General features: G+C 37.0%; 1 protein-coding gene across 2 annotated transcripts in view; it reads right to left on the bottom strand.

Annotated features, from left to right (window-relative positions):
* Positions 1-27533, bottom strand: part of MAGI2 (membrane associated guanylate kinase, WW and PDZ domain containing 2) — a 1480053-nt gene that overhangs the window by 481014 nt on the left and 971506 nt on the right. For both annotated transcript variants that reach the window (XM_025379587.1, XM_025379588.1), the window contains exon 5: positions 11387-11597. In XM_025379587.1, the coding sequence (XP_025235372.1) occupies positions 11387-11597 (211 nt within the window). The remainder of the gene's footprint in view (positions 1-11386; positions 11598-27533) is intronic.

Genomic DNA, 27533 nt, shown 5'->3' with positions numbered 1-27533 from the left:
GAGCAAAAGGAATTTATTACAAATACAGGATTCTCCAGTTGGAAGAGCACAGTCCACGGGCTCTGATAATGTTTCCTGAGTTTTGCAAAAGAATTATTTTCATCTTAAACCTACCCTTTTCATAAACAGTTGTTTTGTTACCCTTTAACTACAGAGCTGGCAGAGGCAGTACAAAAGTGATGCAGATTATAGCATGTTCTTGGGATTCCTGCATTTTCTCAATAAGTGACTAATAGCAATTTTATTAACTCACATTAAACTATCTTTCATCCAAATACTTTCAACCCAGCTCAGAAGGTAGGGGACAAGACTGCCTGCATTCTAATGTTTCTGAAATGGAATTTCCAGAAATTAATGATAAAATAATATTTTTGAAAAAATGTTTTCTTGTAAGACTTTTGCCAGAAATTTAACAAGTAAAGGAGAGATATTCTTAGCGTTTCTTAAAGTGGTTGTGAAATAACCTGCATTGGAATTACCTGGTGGACAATGCATATTAACAATGCATATTCTGGGTCCACAAAGAACTATCAAATAAGAATCTTTGAGATGGGGCTACACAATCTCCATCACTGGCAAGCACTCCCAGTACTTCTTATGCACATTACAATTCAAGAACCACTCATGGCTCGTAATTGCTCATCGAGGCCAAAATATTTACTGTGTACAGCTGTCTCAAGGGATCTCATCTACCAATGGACAAATTATCAAGAATGCAACATTTGTGAGGGCCTTGGGAAAAGAATGAGCAAAGGCACAGGTGTGGGAACATGTGAGGTGTTTCCAGGGAACAGTCAGAAAGCCAATGAATGAAACATGAAAGGAAGAATAGAAGAGAAGATGGAAATAGAAATCAGAGCCAGGTAATAGGCATACTTTAGCACAGTTGTAAGGAGGTCAAAATGGTAATGATGATACAAATTTCACATGTATTCTCTTTATTTAATGAAATTTAACTATATGTTGCCAATCATAACCACAAATGTTAGCTAGATAATCTGATAAAGCAGTCTGTACTTGCAATGAAGGTCAGAAAATTCACCCAGGCACTATATTTAATCACAAATATGTAAAAACCAAGTTCCTTCTTAATGGAGGAACTTTCAAGGCAGGAAGGAGGGAGGATGGAGTCAAGATGGGTAGCAGAAGCTATTCTGAGGTGTTAAATCACTCTTCAAATAGCATTTTCTGAATGATCATCCATCCCATCTGTGGAGGTATAGAGCCATCTATGATTTGAGAACTGTGACACAAAGACCCTTGGGTCATGAAGTTTCTGCTCCTGAAGAAGATGCCATTTCTGACTTCCACATGGGACAAAGACAAAGTATTCTCCATCACATTCTTAACATTTAAGAGCTCTTCGATGATAAATGCCTCTCAATGGGCTCTAATAAGTTGATCAGATAAAAGCTGTGAATTTGATCAAATAATAAATCATCGGGAGAGCATGCCAGCTTTTATTTTTCCTCAATTTGACCCTTGTAAAGTCTGGTGGTGCTTCATTATCAAGTTTTAGAAGGATATAAAGTATTGCAGACACTTTCATCTGGTTCTGGCCTTCGTTTGTATGTCAACATAATCCAGCATTTTCTTCTGAACTAAAGACTTAAAGCTTAAGGATGCAGGTTCTGACTATTGCTAATGTGAGGATAGGGGCACTGGGTTCAGTGTTTGCTGCTCTCATTTTTTAAAAAATCACTTAAAAAATGCTCTTTATAGACATGCCTCAGTTCAAATTTTGTGTGTGTGTGTGTATGTCTATGTTTCTATGAGGTGGGGAGAAATCTTGGGAAGTAAGCAGGAAAATACATTTCTTTTCTTTTTGTCCTCACCTGCTTCTTCCAAATCCTTTCCCCTTTTTGGAGAAAAGTGATTTCTAGGCTCCTTAGACATATTCACAAAAGCAAACACATCCTTGGGTAAGTATTAAGGGAACATTACTAAGCCACTGCAGAGAGTCCAATTACCATTTCTACTGCACACCACCATGGGTCTCAAATACTGGCTAATTTAGTAGAGAACTGTGAATTTTCCAGCTTTCCTGAGTTTATATAAAGCATTTCATTACAGGCTGATTTTTTTTAGGTTGAACTAGCATTAACGGTATGTCACTTTAATACATTTTGACAGATTGAGTCTCTTATAGTTAACACCATTTTTAGCTGATCTTCAGAAACGATTCTGAAAGCAATGTGGGTAGTAGTTACCTCCAGTAATTGTCTTAAACATCACATGAAGATCCAGCACAGTATTTTTCAACAGTGGTTCTCACCAGCCTTGTAATTTGCAGGCTCCTCCAAGATTCCTTGCAAATAGGATATTTTTAATGCATTGGGAGACAACAGACCAATCAGCTCTTCCACTTCCCTTAAATTACATATTTTAAACCTTAATAATTCCATTTGCAAACAGAATTAAATGTCGGGCAGGAAACTGTGTTCAAAATGGGATCATTGAGGGATTCTTCCACATTCTGTGTACTATCAGGTTTAAGGAGGTTATTTCCTTTCAGTTCCTAGCTAGGGCAGATTCAGGTGCATGACATCAGTTTTCTGCATCTATCCAAACTGTGTGTCACATAAATACCAGGAAAAGAAAATGCTAGATAATTTTATATTTCAATTCAAGTTTCCTTAACAGAGACACATACACATACACAGGCTACATTTGCACAGAAACTTTTCTTATTCCAGCCGGAGAATTCAACAAATATTTTCTAGGAACTTTGAATCACACTAATATACTACTTCATGTATTTTTAGGATAAAGCGAATGTGATGATCATGAAAAGTGAGAGGTCAAGTGAAAAAGCCAGTAGCTATTTAAGTTCAGTTAATGTCATATTTTAAAACTGAGATGAAAACCAAAAACAATGGTTTATCATATGGGCATATCCCAAACTCTTCTCTGATGTTAAACTAAACACTGGGTCTGTCTAGAGGACTGGAATAAGCCAGAAGTGAAATTTCAGTCAAGTCCGCGTTTCTAGTTTAAATTCATATCAGAATGGCCTTGAAAATATGCAATAGGCGGATCAGCAATGAACAGACATTCCTGTACAACTTGTAAGCTTAAATTTTGCCAAACTGACAGAAGCAGCAGGTTAAATAATACCCTGTCTTCTGAGAAAACATTCTTCTCACATAGAACATGCTTCATTTCAACAGGAAAAGCTATTTACAGTGCAGCACACCATTGCAAAGTTATTCTATCTCTTGTCATTTCTTGATTGTCTACTGTGTCAGGGAAAGCAGCAGAACTTTCAGATATGTCCCTTCATTTAATGCTAATAAGCCTTTGTGGCTAAGTATTATGAATTCCATTTTATAGATGGAGAAACCCAGGTTGGGGGAAGGTGAGTAACTTGCCCAAGGCTAAACAGCTAGTGCATGAAACTGAAAGAGCCAGCTAGCATGAAACCCAGATACATCTGACTTCCAGGTACAAGGTTTTCTTTCTTTCTTTTTTTTTTTGGTCTGAAACCAGAGGCATCTGGAACCTCACACTTGACTTTTTATACTGAGGTACTTCATTTCACTCCCTGGGATAGTAATCAAGAGTCTGTTTCCCAGCTTCTGCCAGTAGTTTAGAAATAGACCTTTACCTACTATTTATGGATAGTAATTATTGAATTCCTTTTTAAGTGTAAATGCTTTGCACTTAGTAAGTATGATATTAAGTTCCATGTTCATAGAGACGAAAGAGAGCATTGTGATTGAGGAGGCATTGATAATATCACTGGAAAAGTTTTCTCCCTATAAACTTAAATTCTGTATTTGAATCACTTTCTTTTTCTTTTCTTTTCTTTTTTTTTTTTTTTTTTGGACAGGATCTGACTCTATTGCCCAGGCTGAAGTGCAATGGCATGATCTTGGCTTACTGCCATCTCCACCTCCTGGGATCAAGTGATTCTCCCACCTCAGCCCCCAGGTAGCTGGGACTACAGGTGCATACCACATACCCGGTTAATTTTTGCATTTTTTTTTTTTGTAGAGATGAGGTCAAATTCCTGAGGTCAAGCAATCTGCCTGCCTTGGCCTCCAAAGTGCTGGGATTACAGGCATGAACCACCATGCCTGGCCCTGAATCACTTTCAAATCAATTTTTCTTCATTCAAATCTGAAAATTTTTCTAAAATGAAGTCTTCTTAGAAAGCTGATTCATATAATCTACATATGAATATTTGGTCTTAGAAGCTATATTAAAGAATTATGTTATTAAGAAATGCTATCAATGGATGCACTATTTGTTAGGAGCAAAACTTAAATTTTTCTTATAGATCATGCCATATTCTATTTTTCTGTTCCAGCTTTTCATTCACTCTATTATTTACTCTATTGTTTGTCCAGTCAGGGCACAAACCTCTTTTCCATTTCTTAGGTATATACATAACTGGATCTTCAAGGGTAACCTAATTCAAACCTAATATTAAAACATGTTCTCCATTCCTAATTTCTGTTTCCTTTTCTTTTCTTTCCTTCTTTAATATCGCCAGAGCAAAATGTTTTCACTGCTGTACAGCTATTGGAAAAATTCAATTTCATCAATTGAAATGTTCTTAGTGAAATGAAAAACTTTTATTATTAAACACATTCCTTTCCTTTGCTCTGTTTTCTCTAAAACTAGAAACAGACTTAAAACGATGATTAATAAGTCCTCCAAATAGCCAATTCTGAATCTCAATCTTAAACTGATAGCTAAATGATATTTCTCTCCACCCTGGGAAATACCACGCCAGAAGAATAACAAGAGATTAAATCCAGTGACATTTGATCGCATAAAACAATCTTCTGAACAAGATAAACAAGGTTCAGGTAAATATTCTGGAGTCAATAGCAATTCAAAATGTCTGTGGATGATAAGGTTTCAATAGTAGTAGTGATATAGGTTCAGAGGCAATAATAACAGACTGATGACTTGACTTTAGGTTTAAACAAACACTTTTATTATTATTATAAGTTCTGGGATACACTTGCAGAATGTGCAAGTTTGTTACATAGGTATACACATGCCAGGTATACACATGGTGGGTTTGCTGCACCCACCAACCTGTCATCCACATTAAGTATTTTTCCCAATGCTATCCCTCCCCTAGCTCCCCACCCTCCAATAGGCCCTGTGTGATGCTCCCCTCCCTGTGTCCATGTGATCTCATTGTTCAACTCCCACTTATGAGTGAGAACATGCAGTGTTTGGTTTTCTGTTCATGTGTTAGCTTGCTGATAAACATTAATTGTTAAAGGTATATAAATTGAGTAGATTTTACACCATAGTCAATAAAATCCTGAGGATAATTATAACGTTTTCCAAAAGACTTTCTCTTCCTTCTATATCATTTCAAAATAATTATTAAAGGCAATGATTGGATATATCTAATGTGATAAACAGTGGAAACTTGTTCCTTCAAGACTCCACTCACCCAAAGTTTCACTACTTTTTTCTATCTACACATAGGTAATACACAAATAAAGCTACTGTCAATGAGCACGTTAGTGGTTGTTTCCTAAATAATATTCCTACAATTTCTCTTAAGCATATGAATATTTGCATTTGCCATTTTACCTTTCATGTGTTTAGAGAATATTTTAAAAGAAGTTTCATTATGAATATTGTTTTGGATATTGTGGATGTGTATTGTACACTATTTTGTCTAAAATGTTTATTTTCTGTCTGGGAATTATACCAGAATCTTGTGCAGGCACAAGAAAAAAATTATGAAAAAATATTCAATGTATCTCCTGTTTTTGTAATACGATTGACAGTAAGCCCAGACCAGATTTTGTGACTAGTAAGATATGTCAAGTATAGAATAAGAAAGTATATTTCTGGTGTTGCTGCATACCAAAAAAATTGATTTTGTATTTCTATCCAATAAATTTCCAAAGTATTTTATTTTTTATTTAATAAATGATGCTTAATTTTTTTTTTTGGAAATGGCAATTGGTGATTTAATTAAAACTTAAGGAGATACAGAAATAGGAACACAAAAAGAAACAAACTAATTGTCTGTTTGTTTAGAATTTAAAAGCAAATTCAGCCCTGACAAATATTTGGAAACCATATACAGCCATGACATTTTTCACAGATGTGATTTTCAGTTTCAAAAGCCTGCATTTAAAAACCTGTTATTTAAGATGACATAGTGTTCACTGCCATTCAGGAAGATGGCAATAAACAAATAGGTTCTTGTTGTCTTTTTGTTTTTTGCCAAAGCAATAGCAGTCTCTTTTGTGTCACTAACTAAACTGACTCCCAAACAAAGAAGCAATTTAATGGGATTCCCAAAGCATGTCAATCCAGATTAACCCTGTGGCAGTTCTTCTTTTATGGAACATTTAGCCTCTGGAGTAGTGAATTGCTCGCCAAGAAACTTATAAAACAAATACTATTTGTAATATAAAAGTTTAGTTTTTTTCTCAGCCAATGTTTGTTTATATCGGAGGTAGTATGAAATAATGGGAATGACTTTGTAGAGTGAAAGAGTTATGTGACCTTGGGAATGTTAATTTGTCCAAGGATGCCTCAAAGTCTCGTCTATGACACGTGGATAAACCAAACACTTTATAGGGCGGTGGTGATGTGAAGCAGGCATCACAGCAAATTGGTTAAGGACAAGGACCACGGAGACAGTCTACATCCCATGAAAGTCTGAATCTTGTCAGTTTTTTTGACTACTGTATTTTCAGGATTTAGAATGATTCCCAGGACATAATACATGATCAATAAACCTCTGTTGAATAAATAGAATCAAAGAGCCCTGGCTATGTCTGACTTTTTGGCAAGTAGTTACTTCTGAAAGCCTCAGTTTCATAAAGTGAGGATTAAGCGAACGGAGTATAAATGCTTAACAGATGAACCATTGTTGCTAAGTTAACCTGAACACACCCTTAAAAAGGTGGGCGCTTGATATATAATAACTCATTTGAATTTACATATTCTCATTTGAATTTATAAGTGATATACTGCCTATTTCAAAGATAATGCTAATGAAGACGATGACATGAGTCAAAGAAACTACTGGTTTTACACAGTATTATACATTTAAAAGTCTCCTGAAAATTATGAAACATAAGACATTATTACTATTTTAAAGCATGTTTGGAAGAGTGTGTTCACTCAAAATTTAAAATTATGCTGCATAAAAATATTTTCTCAGCAATTCTCCTTTTCCAATTAAATGTCATCTACAGGATAGAAGAAATCTGCTTTTATCAAAGGAAGCAGTTTGAGTAGTGTGGGAAACATAGTGGGCCCACTAGTTTACCAGGGTTGCTGAGGGCAGAAAAAAACCTTTGCCTCTTAAATGCAGAACCTCTAAACCTTCACCTCTTAAATGCGGAACTTCTAAAGGACGGAGTCATATAACTATTTTGCAAGATCAAATAAATCAATAAATATTTCAAAACATAATTGCATAATAAAAGACAAGTAAATGGAATTGCTTGTTACCTTAATTCAAAACCTATACTGTTTAATATATGTCTTTTAAAACTATATATTTCAAATCAATGTTCCAGTGTAGAGTTCCTTTATATTTAGAAATAACTATTCTATCTATCTATCTATCTATCTATCTATCTATCTATCTATCTATCTATCTATCTATCTATCTATCTATCTATCTATCTTACACACAGAACCAAAGGATCATTCTCCTTTGTTTCACTTATTTTCTGTTTTGTCATGATCTTCATTTCACAGGAGACAGACTTCAGCAAAGTCTAATGAAAGGGGGGGATCTGCCAGAGGAGACTTTCATTACTCTAAGCAGCTCCCACAATATCTGCACAAGAGAAAAGTTTTTACTGATGTCAGCACTTCTTCCCTCACAAATCTCTCTCATTTTTCTTCTCCTTTCTTTTCCCTCTGGTATTCTTATGGTATTCTACCTTTCCTTTAAAAAACATTTTTTTACTTATTTTTTAATTGATAAAAATTATATGTACTATATTTTTGAAAATTGCTGAGAGTAGATTTTAAGTGTTCTTATCACAAAAAAATGACAAGTATGTGAGGTAATGCGTATGTGAATGAGCTCAACTGAGCCATGCCACAATGTGAACCTATTTCTACTTTCCCTTTCTATCATACATGCTGGTACATAACTGCTTCAGGACTACCTCTGAGACATATGGTGGCTTTGTCCTTAAGACATGTCTTATTGCTCAACCATGCTCCCTCCCCAATCACTGTCTCCTGTTCTACAAGATCTGTTTGCAAGGGCCTTTCATAGTATGGAGTTTGTTAGTCCCATAAGGCTTCTTTGTCATAGAAGCAAAGGAACTCACAGATAAATGACAGTGGGTGGAAATGTTGATTATGTAATTAGGAAAGGAAGGAACATTCCAGGGCAAAGAGTGAAAACAGACAGGAGAAAATCAGTGAACTAAAGAAAAAGGAAAGCACAGTAAACCATAGGCAGAGAGAGGGGAAACTGTAACGTTGTTGGTGAGATGGTACGGACATGAAGGACCAGACAAAAAGACGCTGATTCACTGCCCGCTCTGTGATACCTGAGTTCATCACACCAAATCTTGAGGTTCAAAGGTAACCTTTATGAAGGACAGATGAATCACAAACTGGGGGTAAGGCAGAGGGCGTCGGGGAGCAGGCAGGCGGGAATGCCTCCAGTCTATGGAGGAACTTAAAGCAGGTGTCATAGACTACCTCGATCCTGCCTCCTCTGTTAATCACTTTCCAGACAGTCACTTCCACCATGACTCCAGGCTCCTTCTTTCACCTTATTCTCCCTCAGCATCAGCTCTTTCCCCACAGATGAAATTGTTTCCTTCACATTGTTTTAATTTTCCACCTCCATCCATCTCTGCTCCTAATACTGTCCACCAGTCCTTCCCTCCAACATTAGGAAGATTAAAAAACAACAAACTCAAACAACAACAACAAATGCCGCTCCTTTGCTTGCCTTTCAAAGCACTAATGATCCAGAAACAAAAACTAAGCAGCCATTTCCTGGGATTTACTAACTAATACATACTTCTCTAGTAAGGTCAGGGGTTTCTTCACCATTCCTAATACACCTAGGGACTTTGTCTTTGTAATGACAGCTCCCATACCTGGAATGCTCTATCTACCCATTGCTAACTTTTCAAGTCTATGTTATCTCACCTTCTCTCTGGCGACCCTTTTATATCTTAAATCTATTCTAAGCTTTGGCTTCCCTGAAGAGTATCACAAAATTCAGAATTTGTTGATCAATTGTTTATAACTTTTTGTCTCTCTTCCCCATATTGCCAACAAGTTTGAAAGCAAGGACAAAATCTTACACATGTTTGAATGCCAACACTGGCTGACTGACAAGAGTCATAGAATCATTTTGCTAGATTCTCTCAAGCCCTGACCGACCCTCACTACTTCCTATATACCTGGAACATAAGTTCTGTCTTCTGAAGTTCCTTTTCTTCATAACCTCAATACCTGATGTAGTTAAAAGAGGAAAGTTTACTTTACAATCATACACAAAAAAAGTTTTTATGATTGCATTATTGGAAACACTGTAAGAAAACAGTCTTTAATCAACTTGTCATTCTGCTTTCCTTTTATTATTTTCCATATAGCCTTACTCCCCTTGTCTTATATAATAAAAATATATATATCATCAACTTCCTTATTCCGAACATCAATTGTTCTGAACATCTATTTGTGACCTCATATATAAGATTTGTATTTTGAGTTCTGGTCTGCAATGATGTCATGCTGTCTTCATTAATATCAAAATTATGTTTCTAGATATGATTATTTTAAATTGTTCACTTTTTAAAACATTCTATTTTCCAATTAATTGATAAAAGATGCCTTGGTCATTGATTATAGCAATAAGAAATAATGTAAGAGATTCTTATTCCTTTTAAAATTAGAACATTTTCTGAAAGGTGAACACTATTGATTCATTTTCTACAAAACACTGTTTCTCATCCATGTTGGCGTCAAGCAGAGCACCGAGTAATTATCTGATTATGTAGTCCCTTGGTTACATGTATCAGAGTTTCCAACTTCACGTGAGAATTAAATATTGGTATGTGGTAACATTTCAATTTCTCAACTGAATTCTGCCTATAGAGATCTAAGTTATAAATCACTCCAGGTTGGAAAAGAAAATCCAGTTTTAATGTATTTCTTAAATAATCAGTTTTCATATTTTTATCCACTGTCAAAACTGAAAACTTCAGTTTCTATTATTTTCACTCTTTGAGGCTTATACAACTTTGAGAGGATAAGGTTGTTCATTTACATTAGTTTCTGTTTTTATTCTTACTAATGAACATTTTGGTTGTCTTGTGCACATCAACAACTTAATTTTGTGCAAAGATTTTCTATTTTGGAATTTTTTTAAAGTTGTTTTAATCCAAGAAGCTAAAGAAAAGCCTGACACTATTAAGATGTATACAAAAATTATATTTTTAAAAAATGTCCTAAAAGAAAGATTAGGTTGAGTATTACTAAGAAGTTCAGGATTTGCACTACAGTTTCCTTAGCAAGTCATAACAATTGTAAGCAATTAATATAATGGAATATAGTAAAAGGAAGTATAATGAACTATACAAAGCCAAATTATTTTACCGACATCTGACATCAGGGTCAAATGCTAAAAACATTTTCTTTGGCTGGGTGCAGTGGCTCACCCCTGTAATCCCAGCACTTTGTGAGGCCAATGTGGGCGACCACCTGAGCCCAGGAGTTTGAGACCAGCCTTGGCAACAAGGCAAAGCCCCATCTCTACTAAAAATACAAAAATTAGCCAGGCATGGTGGCATGCACCTGTGATCCCAGCTACTCAGGAGGCTGAGGCGGGAGGACTGCTTAAACCCTGGAGGTCGAGGCTGCTGTGAGCTGTGATTGTGCCACTGCATTCCAGCCTGGGTGACAGAGTGAGACCTTGTCTCAAAGACAACCAACCAACCAACCAAACAAACAACATCAATATTTTTTATTTTGTGACCTATTACTTCAAATAGTTGTATTCTATTAAACTCCCGGACATGATGGTGAATATTCCTGCAACTAGCTTAGATAATAGGAAAAAAAATTTCATTTCAACAAGATGGGGGTCCTAGGAGGAGTTGAGTAAGCACTTTCTCATGATCTCTAGACTATTCCTAATTCAATAATAACATAACATGGAGATTTGTCTTTTTAGTCACAGTTATAAGAGATTGTAGGGTGCAATTATTTAATCCATTGTTTGATTTATATCTGTATTCTAGGATGCTTTACTGTGTTAAGGCACTATCCCATCATTCTCTCACAAATAAAAAAGATGTTACCAGAAGTTCATGATTTTTTTTTTTTCACGTCTAACTTGCTACATCATTTATATCCTGCTATGATCTTTTTGGCACTGTTGAAAGAAATGTGTGAAACTCACTCAATGAAGTAGACTTCCCCCTTCTCTGTATAGGCCATTTCCCAGTTATCAGGCAATGGGTCTGGTTCCTCACTGTCTTCAGGTTTAGTTGGCTTTGTGTCATCCATCTGCTCCTTCAGCTCCTCAGGCTGACTGTACAGTGGTGCAGGATAAGGCTGGGAGGGCATCTCCCCTGAGGCACCTGCACTCTTGTCTTCATGTTCACTGGATTCTGTAAGAGAACAAGAGCATGTGGTTAGTCACTCCAGCCATGGTAACTCTGGACTGAGTATGGAGAATGCTGTACCAGGGAATAAACTCCATGAATAAACTCTATGAAGGCTAACAGGAAACATTTCTGAAAAAGCATAATGATCACTAGGCCTATTTGAGTTCTCCTTTCACTCCTCATTGTCATCTATCTTTCAGCTAATTATTGTTGTTTACAGAATTGGAGGTTTGAAGGATGTAATGTAAGGACCATTTCACAATACAGGTATGGTGAGCAGAATGGGCCCCTGAAGATGTTCATATCCTAATGCCTGGAATATGTGAATATTGCCTTACATGGCAAAAGATGATCTGCAGATGTGATTAAGAACCCTGAGATGGGGGGATTATCTTTGATTATCCAGATGGCCTCATCCGGATGATTATGATTAAATGTAATCACAAGGGTCCTTAAAAGTGAAAAAAGTAGGCAGAAAAGAAGGGTAAGAGGGAGAATTGACTACTGAATCATGGCCAAAGAGATGCAATGTTGCTGGCTTAGAAGACAGAAAAAGACCATAAGCCAAGAAATATTGGTGGCCTCTAGAATCTTGAAAAGGCAAGGATATGGATTATTTCCTAGAGAATCCAGAAAGGAACACAGCTCTGCCAACAAGAAACACAGCTCTTCCATAGTTTCAGTTACCCACGGTCGACCAGGGTGCAAAAACAGATGATTACAGTACAGTAAGACAGTTTGAGAGAGAAAAAGACCACCTTCACATAACTTTCATAATAGTATATTGTTATGATTATTCTATTTTATTATTTGTTGTTAATCTCTTACTGCATCTGATTTATAAATTAAATTTTATCATAGTTTGTTTTTTTTGTGTGTGTGTAGTATATATAGGATTTGGTACCATTTGAGGTTTCAGGCATCCACTGGGGGTACTGGAGCACATCCCTCATAGCTAAGGGGAGCTACCATACAACAGAGCAAAAAATACCTTAAGAGAAATGATAACAGGCTTGGAGGACAGACCCAAGATCCCCAACATATAAGCAGTATGAGTTCCAGAATGAGAAGAAGGAACACACAAGGAAGAAATAATAAGTCAATAAACAATAGAAGAAAATTTATCTAAGATGAAGAAACACCAGTCTGCAGATTGAAACAGTTCACTGAATCTGAGGCCAGATTAATGAAACATGCAGACACTTGGATACATCTAGTTGAAATTTCCAAACTACAATATTAAAAGGCAACTTTAGCAGCTTCCATACTGAACAGATGTGATTACTTACAAAGAAAAGAGGAACAAAAGAGCATCAGACCTTTTATCTGAAATACTCTAAGCTCAAAGAGAGGGTAACATCTATAGTAACTTGAGAGAAAAAAAGGTACAATAATCCAAGAACTTAACTCTACCAAGATATTCATCTATCTGGGCAAAGATAGTCACTTTTGAACATGCAAAAGTTCTTTTTCTTTTTTTTTTTTTTTTTTTTTTTTTTTGAGACGGAGTCTCGCGCTGTCGCCCAGGCTGGAGTGCAGTGGCCGGATCTCAGCTCACTGCAAGCTCCGCCTCCCGGGTTCACGCCATTCTCCGGCCTCAGCCTCCCGAGTAGCTGAGACTACAGGCGCTGCCACCTCGCCCGGCTATTTTTTGTATTTCTTAGTAGAGACGGGGTTTCACCGTGTTAGCCAGGATGGTCTCGATCTCCTGACCTCGTGATCCGCCCATCTCGGCCTCCCAAAGTGCTGGGATTACAGGCTTGAGCCACCGCGCCCGGCCAAAAGTTCTGAATGTATACTCTCCAAGTATCTTATCTGAGGGCAAAATTTGAAAAATTACTCTAACCATATCATGATGATTGAATCAGAGCAGAAATCTCAACATATGGGGAGAAAATAAAAGGTACGAAGATGATATGGTTTGGCTGTGTCCCCATCCAAAATCTCATCTTGAATTGTAATCCCCACATGTCAAGGGCAGAACCAGGTGGAGGTAATTGGATCATGGGGAAGGTTTCCCCCATGCTGTTCTCATGGTAGTGAGTGAGTCTCAGGAGATCTGACGGTTTTTTAAGTGTCTGGCATTTCCCCTACTCCATCCTGCCATTCTGTGAAGAAGGTGCCTGCTTCTCCTTTGCCTTCCACCAGGATTGTAAGTTTCCTGAGGCCTCCCCAGCCATGTGGAACTGTAAGTCAATTAAACTTCATTCCTTTATAAATTACCCAGTCTCAGGTATTTCTTCATAGCAGTGTGAGGATTAACTAATACAGAAGAAGTAAATCCTGGATAATACAGTTAAATGTAAATGGAAGATGATCACATTTCTGAAAATTTATCATATGTGTTAAAGACAGATTATAGAAAGAAGAAAAATACATGAAGACCTAATAAGACCATGGGTTTCAAACTTTATCTCAGGAAAGCTCAGGTTCTAGAAAGTGAAGAAAAGGTAGGAAAATAGAGACATTCTAAAGCTCTCATCAGTAGGCACTTCAGAGAGTGAGTATATGAGATAATTTTAAAGACTCATCCCTTTTCATGGGATGAGATTATTGGGCAAATAATTTGGTCAAAGTGTACGCTTAATTGTATAGGGGATATTTTTTAAATATCTCCTAATGTGTATGTTTACTGAGCTATTCATGGATTTATTTCCCCCCTCATTTAGTTTTTCTGCTGTCAAGGACAAATCGTGAGTCTTATTTGTTGGGGAAGAGTAGAGCAGGTACCATCGAGAGAAAGTAATATCATTAGGGTAAAAGAAGAAGTTCCTTAACTCAGAAACTAAAAGGAGAGCACTACTGAGATTCAGAGGGGCTGAAATGTAGTAAGAGGTAATGTGAGGATAAGGCAGCCATCTTGGAAATATAAAAATTCTGCAATTGTTTGGGAACATAATGCCTATTAAAATAAAAAAATACAAATACACACAGACTTTGAGTTATCCTACTTTGAGAACATATCCTCTAGAAATAAAGGCAGTATTATATAACTATGCCTATATAATACTATTTTTGCAATATGTTTGTAGCAGTAAAACCCTGGAAATGATATAAATGCCTATCAATGAAAATATAATTAAATAAATAAATAGTTTGTCATTACCATGGAAACCTATGTAGTTTAAAACCAATGAATATCTATTGACCTTGAAAGGCGCTTATAATTGTTATTTGAAGAGTAATCTAAGTTGCAGAGCAATGTGTAATATTAATTCTATTTTTCTAAATAAGCAAATATTAAGGCATCTAAGTGATATACAGTTATGTCTGTATAAGCATGTATATAGACTGCAAGGATGTATAACAGATTGTCAGCTTTGATTAACTCAGGATAGTAAATTTGGATGGGGGTGGGAGAAGCTTCTTTTACATATCTTCTTTGCATATGCCTTCATTGGGTATCTATTGTTTTCATAACTTCAAAAGTTAATAGATTATTTAAATGAGTAAATTAGAATATCATCTTGGTGTCACTATTAATTGCATGGGCCAATTTTCCCCCCCCTCTGCATCAATCTAGGAGAGCAATATTGAAGTATCTATTAGAAATTAGAAAACATAAGAACACTTTACAAGTTTTCACTGTGTTGCCCTTAAAAAGGAAATTAAGAATATAATATGGCCCTTAATGATATAGTCTCCTAGCTGATTCCTTATATAGATTTGACCTTTGTAAATTTTGTAGAATAAAAGCAGCAAAAATAGGTACCACTGCTATCTTCAGATTCTCTTTTCTGTGGCATGTTTCAACATGTAATTATACATACTGCGGTACGTACATGGAACATACAAAACGTTATGCTGCACTGAAAAGTTCAAATGCAAGGTCATGCTCTGAACATATTCAGTTATTCAATATTCAGTTAATCAATATTTATTATGCACTCAACTGGTGCCAGGCACTGAGGACAGAAGAGTGAACAAGAGATACATTGATCCTTTCTCTCATGGAACTCCAAATATACTAAGATGTATAGTCTTTATACAGTAATTTTAAGTGTTATGAGTGCTTCCTAAGGAATCTTATGTATATGGGATCTTCTATATGTATAGTCATATAATCTCATATAAAGAGTCAGGGAAAACCTCTTTTTCAATGTGCTATGAGATCTGAGGGTTCTTTCAGAAGAAGGTAAGGGAGAAATAAATATAAGACGGCTGGATTAGGTGAGGCCCTATCAGGCATGCTCAGGATTTGGAAATGTGTCCTGAGAGCAGAGATACTGCTACGTTCTACTGAAGTAGATGACAAAATTAGATTTTCATTTCCCACAAATATCTCCTTAACTATTCCGGGGATTTGAGGGTGGCAAGAATAGATGTTTATAGAGCAGTGGAAAGTTATTTTTGTGTTCTCAAAAAGTAATGATGGTGGCATGGAGATGGAAATAAGTGGATGAAAAAATATTTAGAGGGTAGATTTTATAACCTGACATGGTGGGTGGCAAGCCTATTCACTGAGATTGGAAACAGGGTAGGGGGAGCAGGATTCTGTGGGGTAGGGGCAGTCTATACATATGGTTTTGGGCACACTGAGTTAGAGGTTCATGGAGATGTCAAGTCAGAGAGTTCTTAGCTGGAAAAAAAATAAACCTGAAAGACAACAGCATATGGCTGGATGGTACTACAATTTTAGCCATGAGTAAATGAAATTGCCAAGAGACAGTGTGAGAAGTGGAAACAAGAATCTGGAGCAGCTGTCTGAGGAACTTCAACATTTAAGTCACTGAAAGAACGGACTGGTAAAAGGAGAAGAGGAAAGGGCAGCCATGGAAGCAATGAGAAAATTGAAAAACCTTCATGTTGCAAAAGTCAAGCAAAGGGTGTTGAAGACAAGACACTTAATTGTTGCGAAAGCTTCTGCACAGTCCAGCAAGACAAGGACATAAAATCTATAGAACTGAATGATGTGCAGATCACTGGTGACACTGGCTGCCAGCTATGGCAGCCTTTACAGTGGAGTGGTTGGTGAAGCCAGATTGGAATAGGTCAAAAACTGAATGAAAAGAAAATACAGAATTACCCTGACAGAGATCGAGACCATCCTGGCTAACACGGTGAAACCCCATCTCTACTAAAAATACAAAAAATTAGCCGGGTGCAGCTGCGGGCACCTGTGGTCCAAGCTACACGGGAGGCTGAGGCAGGAGAATGGCGTGAACCTGGGAGGCAGAGCTTGCAGTGAGTGGAGATCGTGCCACTGCACTCCAGCCTGGGCAACAGAGCGAGACTCCATCTCAAAAAAAAAAAAAGAATTATCCTGACAGAGCAGTCATTCAAGAAGCTTGGCTATGAACAAATGAACTTTCCTTCCACTGTGTAATACCATTAACTTCTCAAGAGAAATGTAGGACATCTCTTAAAAAGGGATCTAGTCTTCGGAAAAGTCTATAATCATATTTGTTGATGCATCAGAGATTACTGGGCAAAGTTCTCCCAGTTTATCTAACTCATCTGTTTATTCATCCATTTCTTTATTCTTAATTAATCAAGCATTACAGTAGCAAACACGAATTTAATATCTATAGTGTGTAAGATACTTGACAAGACCTTAATTGGGGAGAGTATAGACCTTCTTATCAGGCTGCTGTGAACTAAGCTGAGAGGAAAGCAGTAAGTAGCACCCACCTCTTCCATCTTAACAAAGTAAGACAAAAAAATGAGTAAGGCAAGTAAAGATCCATAACATTCCCACATTTACTGTTCACAAAGGCTCATCTAGGGATGAGGTTTAATATGAGAATCAAGGGCTTCTGGCAAAACCCAGAGGACCAATTTATTCATTGGCAATGTGGAACCAGGGCAGGGCTTCCATGTAGGGGTAGAATATGTTCCCAGAAGGGCAAAGTAGAATGTTTAGAGGAAGAAAAGGGGAACTGAGCTAAGAAGGTCTAGGTTCATCTTCCAAGTTGTATCACCCAGATAAATCCCTGCACCTCTTCTGGGCAGAGTGAGTAAAAGAGGTGGTGGAATGCAAATTCAGTACTCTCCTAGACATTCAAGGCAACATGGAGGGGGATGGGTGGAGAAGATGTGTCTCCCCCAACTCTGAGCAACTATATAGAGTACTACGATAATGATTTGTTAAGTGATACTCAATGACATAAAATAACTGAATAAAATTTTCTAGGAAGACAGTGTAGCAATTAGAAACAAGAGTACCTAAAGCAGTTGTCCGAGGAACTCCAATATTTGTCAGTAAGAGGAAGAACTGGTCTTATATTTCCTGCATTATTAGAAACACTTATTTAGCGCCTACTAACCATCAGACACTAAGCTACGCAGTGTACAGTCAAGGAGAATGTGGTCCAAATGATATGTAATGTTTTTCCAGGGCTGCCATAATTAAACACCACAAACTCAGTGGCTTCAATAATAGATATTTATCGTCTTACATTCGGGAGACTGAAGTTCTGTATCAAGGCGTTGACAGGGCCAGCTCCCTCTGGAGGCACTATGGAAGGATCTATTTCAGGCTTCTCTCTTAGGTTCTGGTAGCTTTTTGGCCTATGGCAGCATAATTGCAGTCTTCACATGGTATTTTCCCTGTGTGCACATCTGGGTTCCAATTTCTTCTTTTTAAAAGGACACCAGTCATACTGGATGAAGGGTCTACCCCTACTTCAGGATGACCACATCCTAACTAATAACATCTGCAACGATCGTATTTCGAAATAAAGTCACCATCTGAGATACTGGGGGTTTGGACTTCAACATACGAATTTGGGGGTGGGGAACACAATTCAACTCATAAAATGGTGTACTAGATCAGTTCATTTTGTAATCCACTGAACCAATATTTAACATTTCAAGGACTGCCAATTAGTGTTTCATGCTATATCATATTTGTTTCCCTGATTAATATGGAAAATAGAAATAAACTGTTGCATTTCAGATAATGATTATATCTTTCTTCTGCATTGGCTTAAATTTTTCAAAAATGACATATATTGGACATTGTGTAAGTAGTTAAGAAATTACCCGTTAAGAACAGAACAAACTAATAATGGGAGGGAAATAACCAGATCTTACATGCCAACCAAGCTTGCCTGTGTCAGCTACTCCTGCGAGTATTCCTAGTCCCACGCAGTGTGATGAGAAGTAAGTGCATGTAAGCATGCCCTCGCACACATCATATATATGTCAGATCTGTGGTTTGAGAATCCCCGGACTATTTAAATTCTGACTAGGGAGAAGGAGCCAAATAACCCATGTATGTTTTACCTTTTTTGTAGTGGTGTGAAGCTATATTTGATTAGGAAGTGGCTAAGTAAAATTGTCCTTTTTGACTTCTAAGATGCATTTCTCAGTATGCTTTTACTGTTAAATTGAAAAATAGTCTTTTTTGGATGTGTAAAATATAATTTTTTCCTTATTTACTGCTAAAATGAACAGATCTTATCAAACACTGACATTTTTTGTGCATTCCCCATTGCGTTTCTGTGTCTCTTAGATGTCTTTCAAACCAGAACAAGAATTTTTTTTCACTGACAATAAAAACAAAGAACATTTCAGTAAAGAAGAAACACCTCTTCTTAAAGAATGCTAAGGATGAAAAAATTGTCTATAGAACTAGGACTGTTAAATAGAATTCCTAGAAATTCTATAGAAACACTGAGGCACAAAACAGACATTTATAACATACAGTCTTATAAACAATGATCTACAAAAACATATTTTATTAATACTTACACTTTAACTGCTGTGAAGAATTAAGAAATTTAATTCCTTTCATCTTGCCTGCCCTGAGGGTTTTGTTGAATTCAGTAAATATAATTTTCTCCTTTCCATAAGAAATTCAGAAGGGCTCAAATATCTGTACATAGTGCAGGGACTCAAAGCATTTAATTGGGAGAGAATAAATGTATGTATTTGTGCCTTTAGTTCAGTCCTTATAAATTCTATGGTTCTGGTCCAGTCTAAGGTTTTGATATTACCAAAATATGCATAGTAGCCATTCCATCTGCTTTCATGTTTATTGCCCTGCCAGTATCTAACACGTTGCTTCTCAGGTACAAGACCAGTGATAAATTAGAATGTCATGGTTTTGAATGTCCCCATCCAGTTTCATTAAAGAATAACCAGAAGCCAAGATAAAACCATTTCAAGAAGAATAATACATATTTTATATCTCATCCATATTTTCATTTGGCACGGTCTATATATACAGTTAACATGCAATTTTCTGTAACTGTCGTCTTTTGAAATGAAGGAAAATAATTGAAGGATTTGTTTTTAAGGTAGATAGAAAAATTTATTTCTTTAAACCATCATAAAATTTGAATTTCCAAAATTTATTTTACCCTGTGATTTATATTTATAATGGCTATGTGACAACTTTTAAGAAATCCAATAATTTTTTCTCCTTGTCTTCATATTATTTCTTTGGAAGTAAGCATGGCTGGAAAACATTTAAGCTGAGAGCAAAAAAGGATCGGGGAATATATTTGTAGTTCATAAAGAGAATAAGAATAATTTGAAATGTAAACATTTTTTATGTTTCCTTTAGAAATTCCCCAATAACAACAGTCTCCATAAGCAGCGGCAGAACATAATGGTTAAGGCTGGTGCCAGTCCACCTAGGCTTGAATCTGTCCTTTAAAGTGGGATGTTGAACAAGTTATTTAATCGCTCTGTGGATACTTCAATTTTGTTAACTGTACAATGGGGATAATGAAGTTACTTACCTGTAAGGATTAGATGAGACTTATCTACAAAGTGCTTAGAGTAGTAAACTGCTAGAATATAGTAGGTGTTCGGTAAATGTTACATATTATTACCACTGAATTCTATTATTTATAATACTAAATAGAGTAGTTAAATTGGTCAAGAAATTCAAATGATTTCTGCCTACAGAAACAAAAGGTACGGTCAATTTTCCATAATTTTTAGATTAGAGGTTTTCAAAAAGTAATGCAAATGTCAGAGAAGGATATACATAAAGGTAGTATTTCTTCTTTAAAAGGTGTTTGCATCAGTTGAGCTTTTCTTCCTCAACAGAGACATGTAATGGGGTTAAGTAAATTAAAGGAGGAGAAGCAATCCTCAGAAACCATGCATTCTTTTCCGAGTTCACTATTATATTCTCTAGAGTTCTGCATTTGCTTTTGTTGGGCACCAGGGGCTGCTACTGAGCTACAAACTTGGCATCACTTTGGCACCTTTGAGAGCACTGATTTAAAGCAGAATCAGAAACACAGCTCCCCAATTTTATATTGGTCCAAAGCTTGGTCTTCTCATATACCCCGGGGGCAACTTTGGCTTTCTAGTCAGCTTATAACTGACTCCTTCTCACTCTGGTTTCTACTCATTTGTGGTAGTGGCCACTGTGTTGGATGTGGTGGGGCTTAAAGATTTCTCCATGCTTTTGCGCAAACCCAACAATCCCATTAAAAAGTGTGTTTGTTATATTGATCCAAGGTTTTATTGGATTGTGGTGGGAGGACTGTTTGCTTCACTGCTGGAAGCTGGCTTAGAATTTGAACCACAGGCTCTTGTAAATGAATCAACACTTCAGGGTTGATATTTGGACAAAAGAAAAATATCATTGTGCTGATTTTTATGTATGGAAATTATGATTATTTTATTTCTAATATATAATTTGTAAACTTATATAATTGATTTTTCATCCTGGCTGTACTATAGATTATATTCTGTAATGAAAAGTGCAGGACACATTTCAGTGTCTTCGGAAAGGGAGCAGTCATGCATTCTACAAAGCCAGTTGATCAAAAGAAGTCAAGATTGTCAATTATTGCACAAGAATGCTCTTAGCAGTTTTCTTACTTTTCCTAAACCTTCTAAAATGAGAACAATTCTAATATGGGTGCTAAAATATTTGCACATTGTATAGTGACCTTTTTTGAATATATATAGAGAGAGACATAGTGAAACACGCACATGGCACAAAATGCAGAAGTAAAATGGAGGAAAACAGTGAAAAGCAAGCTTTCCTCCTGCTGCTACTCTCAGGGCTCTAGCCGTCAAGTTAGCAATAATAATTATCTTTGTGATACTTCAGAGATTTTTCTATGCAAACTTATTATTGACTATTAGTCAGTTTTTGACTCTTCAGTGCTCTGAAGTGGTTCTAAGTGCTAAAAAAAATCATTATAATTAATACATCAGATATGAGTATAAAGAGGGGGTGGTCCTTAAACAGTGTGGCAAATGTATCTATACCATATTTTTGCAGATGTAAACAAATGCTTCCCTTTATTATTTGAGGCAGGGAGAAAACATAAGTCTAGAAGCAGATATTAGAATTAGGGAAAGTTAGTGGTTAACTATGCTTCTGATTTTTGGGATGATACATCAACTCAGAAGGCAGAAATCCCCAATCCTGTGAAGAAATGATTTATATATGTATTTTTTTTTAGAATTTATTTTAGTTTTGAGACAGAGTCTTGCTCCATTGCCCAGGCTGGAGTGCAGTGGCGCAATCTCAGCTCACTGCAACCTCTGCCTCCCGGGTTCAAGCGATTCTCTTGCCTCAGCCTCCCAGGTAGCATGGGACTACCACGATGGGCTGATTTTTGTATTTTTAGTAGCAACAGGGTTTGCCACGTTGGCCAGACTGGTCTTGAACTCCTCACCTTGTGATCCACCCACCTCAGCCTCCCAATATATATGTAATATTTATAAGCAAGTTAATTACATCTCTTCTATTCAGGGGTCTAGCCAGGGATATGTGAATTACTGATAATGCATACTTCATGCCTCAAAATTATTTTTCTTCTATATCTAAAACCCACAATTAGTTATAAATTGTTGGAAGTAATAAAAGAACAATATGGAAAATTACGAAAATAGAAAATTCAAAGTCTGTGGGTAGAAGGTGACAAGGAAAAATATTTCCTAAGATATAAAAACTAAATTGAAAAGAATCACAGAAAGATTAGCAGACAAAATTATTTTAGATTAACAGGGGAGAAGAAAGTATCTAAAGATATTTATCATAAAGAAACAAGTCCCCCAAATCCTTAACAAACTTTGGGATGAAAAAACTGACACAAATGTTGACACACTTAAAAAACCACAGCAAGGTATGAAATAAAGAACATGCACATACAACATTTCTTAGAGCTTGCCTTCAATTTTTTTTTTTTTTTTAAATCAGGAGCATAGTATTATATAAAACATGAGGCCACTTTCTGAAGTTCCAGAAAATTCAAAGGAGATGAAAGAGAAAATTAGGAAGACTTTAAATTTGATCTTGATAATTGAAGAGCTATTCTTTGGGGCGAAATTGGAGTCAAAGTATTTTTGGATGAGAACAAAAAGTCAAAGAGGGGTAAAAACATCAGAATACTGTTCCCAGTGATAGAGTCACGTAGAAGGAATGGGTGCTCGGAGAGACCTTATGCTCTCTTCAGAGAGAAAGGCCAGTCCTCAGCCAGAAATAACTAGAGCCATCACTGACAATAAAGTAGCTGGAATTTTGCACCAATAATCATAATCACTTTCCTGAGGGAACTATAAGAAACACAGGGACACAGGTGAAAATCACACCTACAGAGAATACATGATTGTGATTAGAAAAAGGCTTAGATTCTAAGAATGGCTGGAGAAACTGAAGAAACCTAAACATTTTCACAATTCCATGGGCTTTCTGTAATTGCTGGAGAAACCTGAGGTGCTGGTTGTTCTCGTTCTGCCTTCCCCACTCATGGATCAAATCTCCCTCACATACAAATTACGTAAACCTGCAGAGAAGTAGAGAAACACCCTCTCCAGAGGTTGAGTGCATGCAATGCTGAATCCGTTTAAGAGATGAAGAGGGCCGGGTGCGATGGCTCACGTCTGTAATCCCAGCACTTTGGTTGGGAGGCCGAGGCGGGTGGATCAGCTGAGGTCAGGGATTCGAGATCAGCCTGTCCAACATGGTGAAACCCCATCTCTACTAAAAATACAAAATTAGCTGTGCATGGTGGCACATGCCTGTAATCCCAGCTACTTGGGAGACTGAGGCAGGAGAATTGCTTGAACCCAGGAGGCAGAGGTTGAAGTGAGCTGAGATCATGTCATTGCCCTCCAGCCTGGACAACAAGAGTGAAACTCTGTCTCAAAAAAAAAAAAAAAAAAAAGGACTAAAGAGATTCACATCCATTACTTTCAGTTTAACCGAAACGTGACTGTGCCTTGATTTAAAATGACACTCCTAAAACTAGTCATGATTTCCCTTATTAAAATGGTATGTTTACAATCACTATTATAATAGTTTGATTAATATTAATAGTGATATTACCATAATTATAAAATTATAATATTAATAGTAATATTGTAATTACAATCACCACAAACTCTAAAGTGATATCATTACTTTTTAGTTACATCTAGATAATCAGAACATTTTAAAACTAGTGCAGTTATAACTTTCAAATAATTCTTTCAAGAAAAGATGGAATGGCCGTCATTTATGGATAGAATATCTAATTTTAGAAGGCTAATTTAAATTAGCCCCAGAAATTTACCCATTCAATGGAGAGATAAAATCCAGTACTCTGGGAACAAGATCATAAAATTAAGCCCTTCTTACCCTGCTCAAAAAAGATAAATATCTGGGTAGATACACAAATCGCAGTCTCTGTGAACCCACACAAAAATAAGCAGGGCATAGGCATTGGGGTGGTTTCAGAGTGGGGCATTATTCACAGGAAAACAGTGAGATTCACTAGGGAGGACATAATTCTTCTGACAGTGACAGGGTCTCATTCACAGAACCAGGACTGATGGTGCATGCACAGTCAGCGTGCCAAGCAGCACAGGACCTGGATGCGGGTCCCTAATGGTGAACTGAGATCATTGCCGAGGACACTCGGTGATCACATAAGGGACACTCTGTTTGCTCTCTGGGAGATGCAGTTCATTTGCACTAATTGCAGGCTTGGGGGCCTGGAGAAGGCAGCTCTGTGTATACATACTGTATTCTCTTTGTTGGCGAAGGTAGCTCTCATGGGGCCCTGTTCCTCCTGCATTGTGTGTGTGTGTGTGTGTGTGTGTGTGTGTATGTGTGTATTAACAGAGAAATTTAAATGCTTTTAAAATATATGTGCATTTCTAATTCTTTGCACTAGGCTTACTAATAGCTCGTGAGGGGAAGCTACAAGATAATAGTGAATTACTTTCCGGAAAAGTTTAGCAGATAACTCATGAAATAAAAGAAATCCAAGAAAGCTTAACCTAATTACTCTGGTTTACAGGATCTTGCTTTCCTGAAGGAGAGTTCAATCTTTTAAAAAATCCAGTCGACTTATCTATTAATCATCTATCTATCTTTGGTATTGCCAAAGCTAGGGAGGCCGGCTAATTCTCATCTCTAAGAGTATGTATTTTAAAATGCACTTCTGTATACTTTTTTTTTAGTTATACAACTTTTGAAGGAATATAGGATCAGGAATATATCCTTCAAACTTAGGAAACACTGCATATTGAATATACTAATAGTGTAAAATGAGCATGAAAGGAATGTAATCATGTTGATACTGTACAACTGACATCCTCTAGAGATTAGACAAGATTGACTAAAAAAATAGATTTACTACGTACTTGAAATATTTAAAGATATACGCTAATTGCTGAACAGGTAAACAGAAAAGTAAGAGAAGTCCTTGTTTGGAGAGACGCAGTGGCTGACGCCTGTAATCCTAGCACTTTGGGAGGCTGAGGCGGACAGATCACCTGAGGTCAGGAGTTCAAGACCAGCATGACCAACATGGAGAAACCCCATCTCTACAAAAAATACAAAATTAGCTGGGCATGATGGTGGGCGCCTGTAATGCCAGCTACTTGGGCGGCTGAGGCAGGAGAATCGCTTGAACCCAGGAGGCAGAGGTTTCGGTGAGCCGAGATCACGCCATTGGACTCCAGCCTGGGCAACAAGAGTGAAACTCTGTCTCAAAAAAAAACAAAAAACAAAAAAGTCCTTGTTCTAATAATGTTTACAATATATATATATGGGGATACCAGACATGCACATTATGAAAAGTTTTCAACAAGTACCAGGCTAATACCTTCCAAATACATGAAAAGTGCAAATTGTATTACTGTCATTCAGAGATGATCAGCTTTTACTCTTCACTGTGAAAAGTCAACAAGGGATTCCCAGGAAATAAGAAACATTTTTAATGGATTTTGAATACAGAAAGAGAATTCAAATGTGGGAATGGCCAGACCACACAGGTGAAAATGTTTTGAGTGTGTCGTGTGGATGAGAGAAGGGAGTTTATGTATGGGATTAATGGGAGCCAATGCTAACAGAGATATTCTAGTCAAATGTAGGAGGACCTGAGTTGCTGCCTGAGGAATTTGAACCAATGGAAACAGAAGCTTATTCAAGTTTTGAGGACAGTTGCATGACCTGTTTTTGTTGTTGTTGTTTCTTGAGATAGGGTCTCACTCTGTTACCCAGGCTGGAGTGCAGAGGAACAATCATGGCTCCTTGCAGCCTCGACCTTCCTGGGCTCAAGTGATCCTCCCACCTAAGCCTCCCAAGTAGCTGGGACTACAGGTGTGTGCCACCATGTCTGGCTAATTTTTATATTTTTTGTAGACATAGGGTTTTGTCATGTTGCCCAGGCTCGTCTTGAATTCCTGACCTCATCTACCCACCTCAGCCCCACAAAGTGCTGGGATTACAAGTGTGAGTCATCGTGCCCTGCCATGACCTAGTTCTGGTTCAGGAATTTTTACCTATGGTGGAAAAAAAGGTAATTGGATCAGGAAGGATCCTCAAGGCATACAGATCAGTTAGGGAACTACAGTCCACACATGAGTTAATAAGGCAGTGCTCTAGGATGGTGCAGTGATATTTCGAAGGAAAGGACGGGAGCCAAAGGCCCTTTTGTGCCTAGTAAACAATACCAAGACCGGGGAAAAGAAACATAAAGATAATTCTGAGGTATATGGGTGAAAAGTAGAATTACAGAAATCAGGTAAAGGGCTTCGTGAATTGGTTTGCTTGTTCGTTCTGTGGCAAAGAGTTTAAGTGAAACGTATTGCATTTAAGTTGCAGAAGTAATGCTTAGGTGATACTGTCCAGTGGGCATTAGTTAGAAATATACCTTAAACACAGGAGAGCAGGGAAGGATGCAGATAAATCTATAGAATTTGAAGCCATGGGGCTGATATCAACTCTAACAAGATAAACAGAAAGATGAAAATATCTAAATATAGGTGACGTTGATGTTAAGGTTTCCAGGGGATATAAATTTTAAATATCGGTTCAAAAACAATCTGTAAGCTGATGTAAGGATGCACCATACTTGTCTTTAAATCTAACATCACTGCTGTGAGTCTAGTAAACGACAAATACAATGGAATACAATGTAGACTAAATCCTCTAAGCTGCAGGATTGCAATTTACTTTGGAGAGGTCAGAAGTCCCTTTGTCCTTGGCATGGTTAACAGTTCTGGGAAATGTGTTGGAGAGCGGATGAGTTCAGGTATTACTAGATCCAAATCTCAACTCTGCCAGTAAATAAACTTTTACTTTAATTACAAAATTTCAGTATTTCATTCATAAAATAAGTATAGAATTATGATGGGACTAGAGCTAATATATGTATTATATGCCCGGTCCATTGTTTGTATCCATTAGAGGAGAGTGGCCATTATTATTTATTTTTATTTTCCTAATTTTTTATTATTGACAAGGATAAAACTATATATCTAAGGATAGAATTGTATCGATTTCCATTACCAAGGCAATGTACGACAGAGAGATGTTTCTGTCCTGACACTGAAAAATCATTATATGGTTTTCCTAGGTGCCATGGGCTAACTCTATGTGTCTGGTCTAATTTTGAGCAGAAGGAAAGAACACTCAGTAAAATAAACATTCACATGTCATGTGAATTTTGATAACACTGATAGTGTTAGCAGAACTGGATAACTTATATATCTAAAGGTGGTCACTGACTTTATATAGATCAGGTC

This window comes from Theropithecus gelada, chromosome 3 (assembly GCF_003255815.1).
Source record: "Theropithecus gelada isolate Dixy chromosome 3, Tgel_1.0, whole genome shotgun sequence".
Lineage (NCBI taxonomy): Eukaryota > Metazoa > Chordata > Mammalia > Primates > Cercopithecidae > Theropithecus > Theropithecus gelada.
Note: the sequence above shows the minus strand (reverse complement) of the source record. Positions and strands in the feature narration are given on the sequence as shown.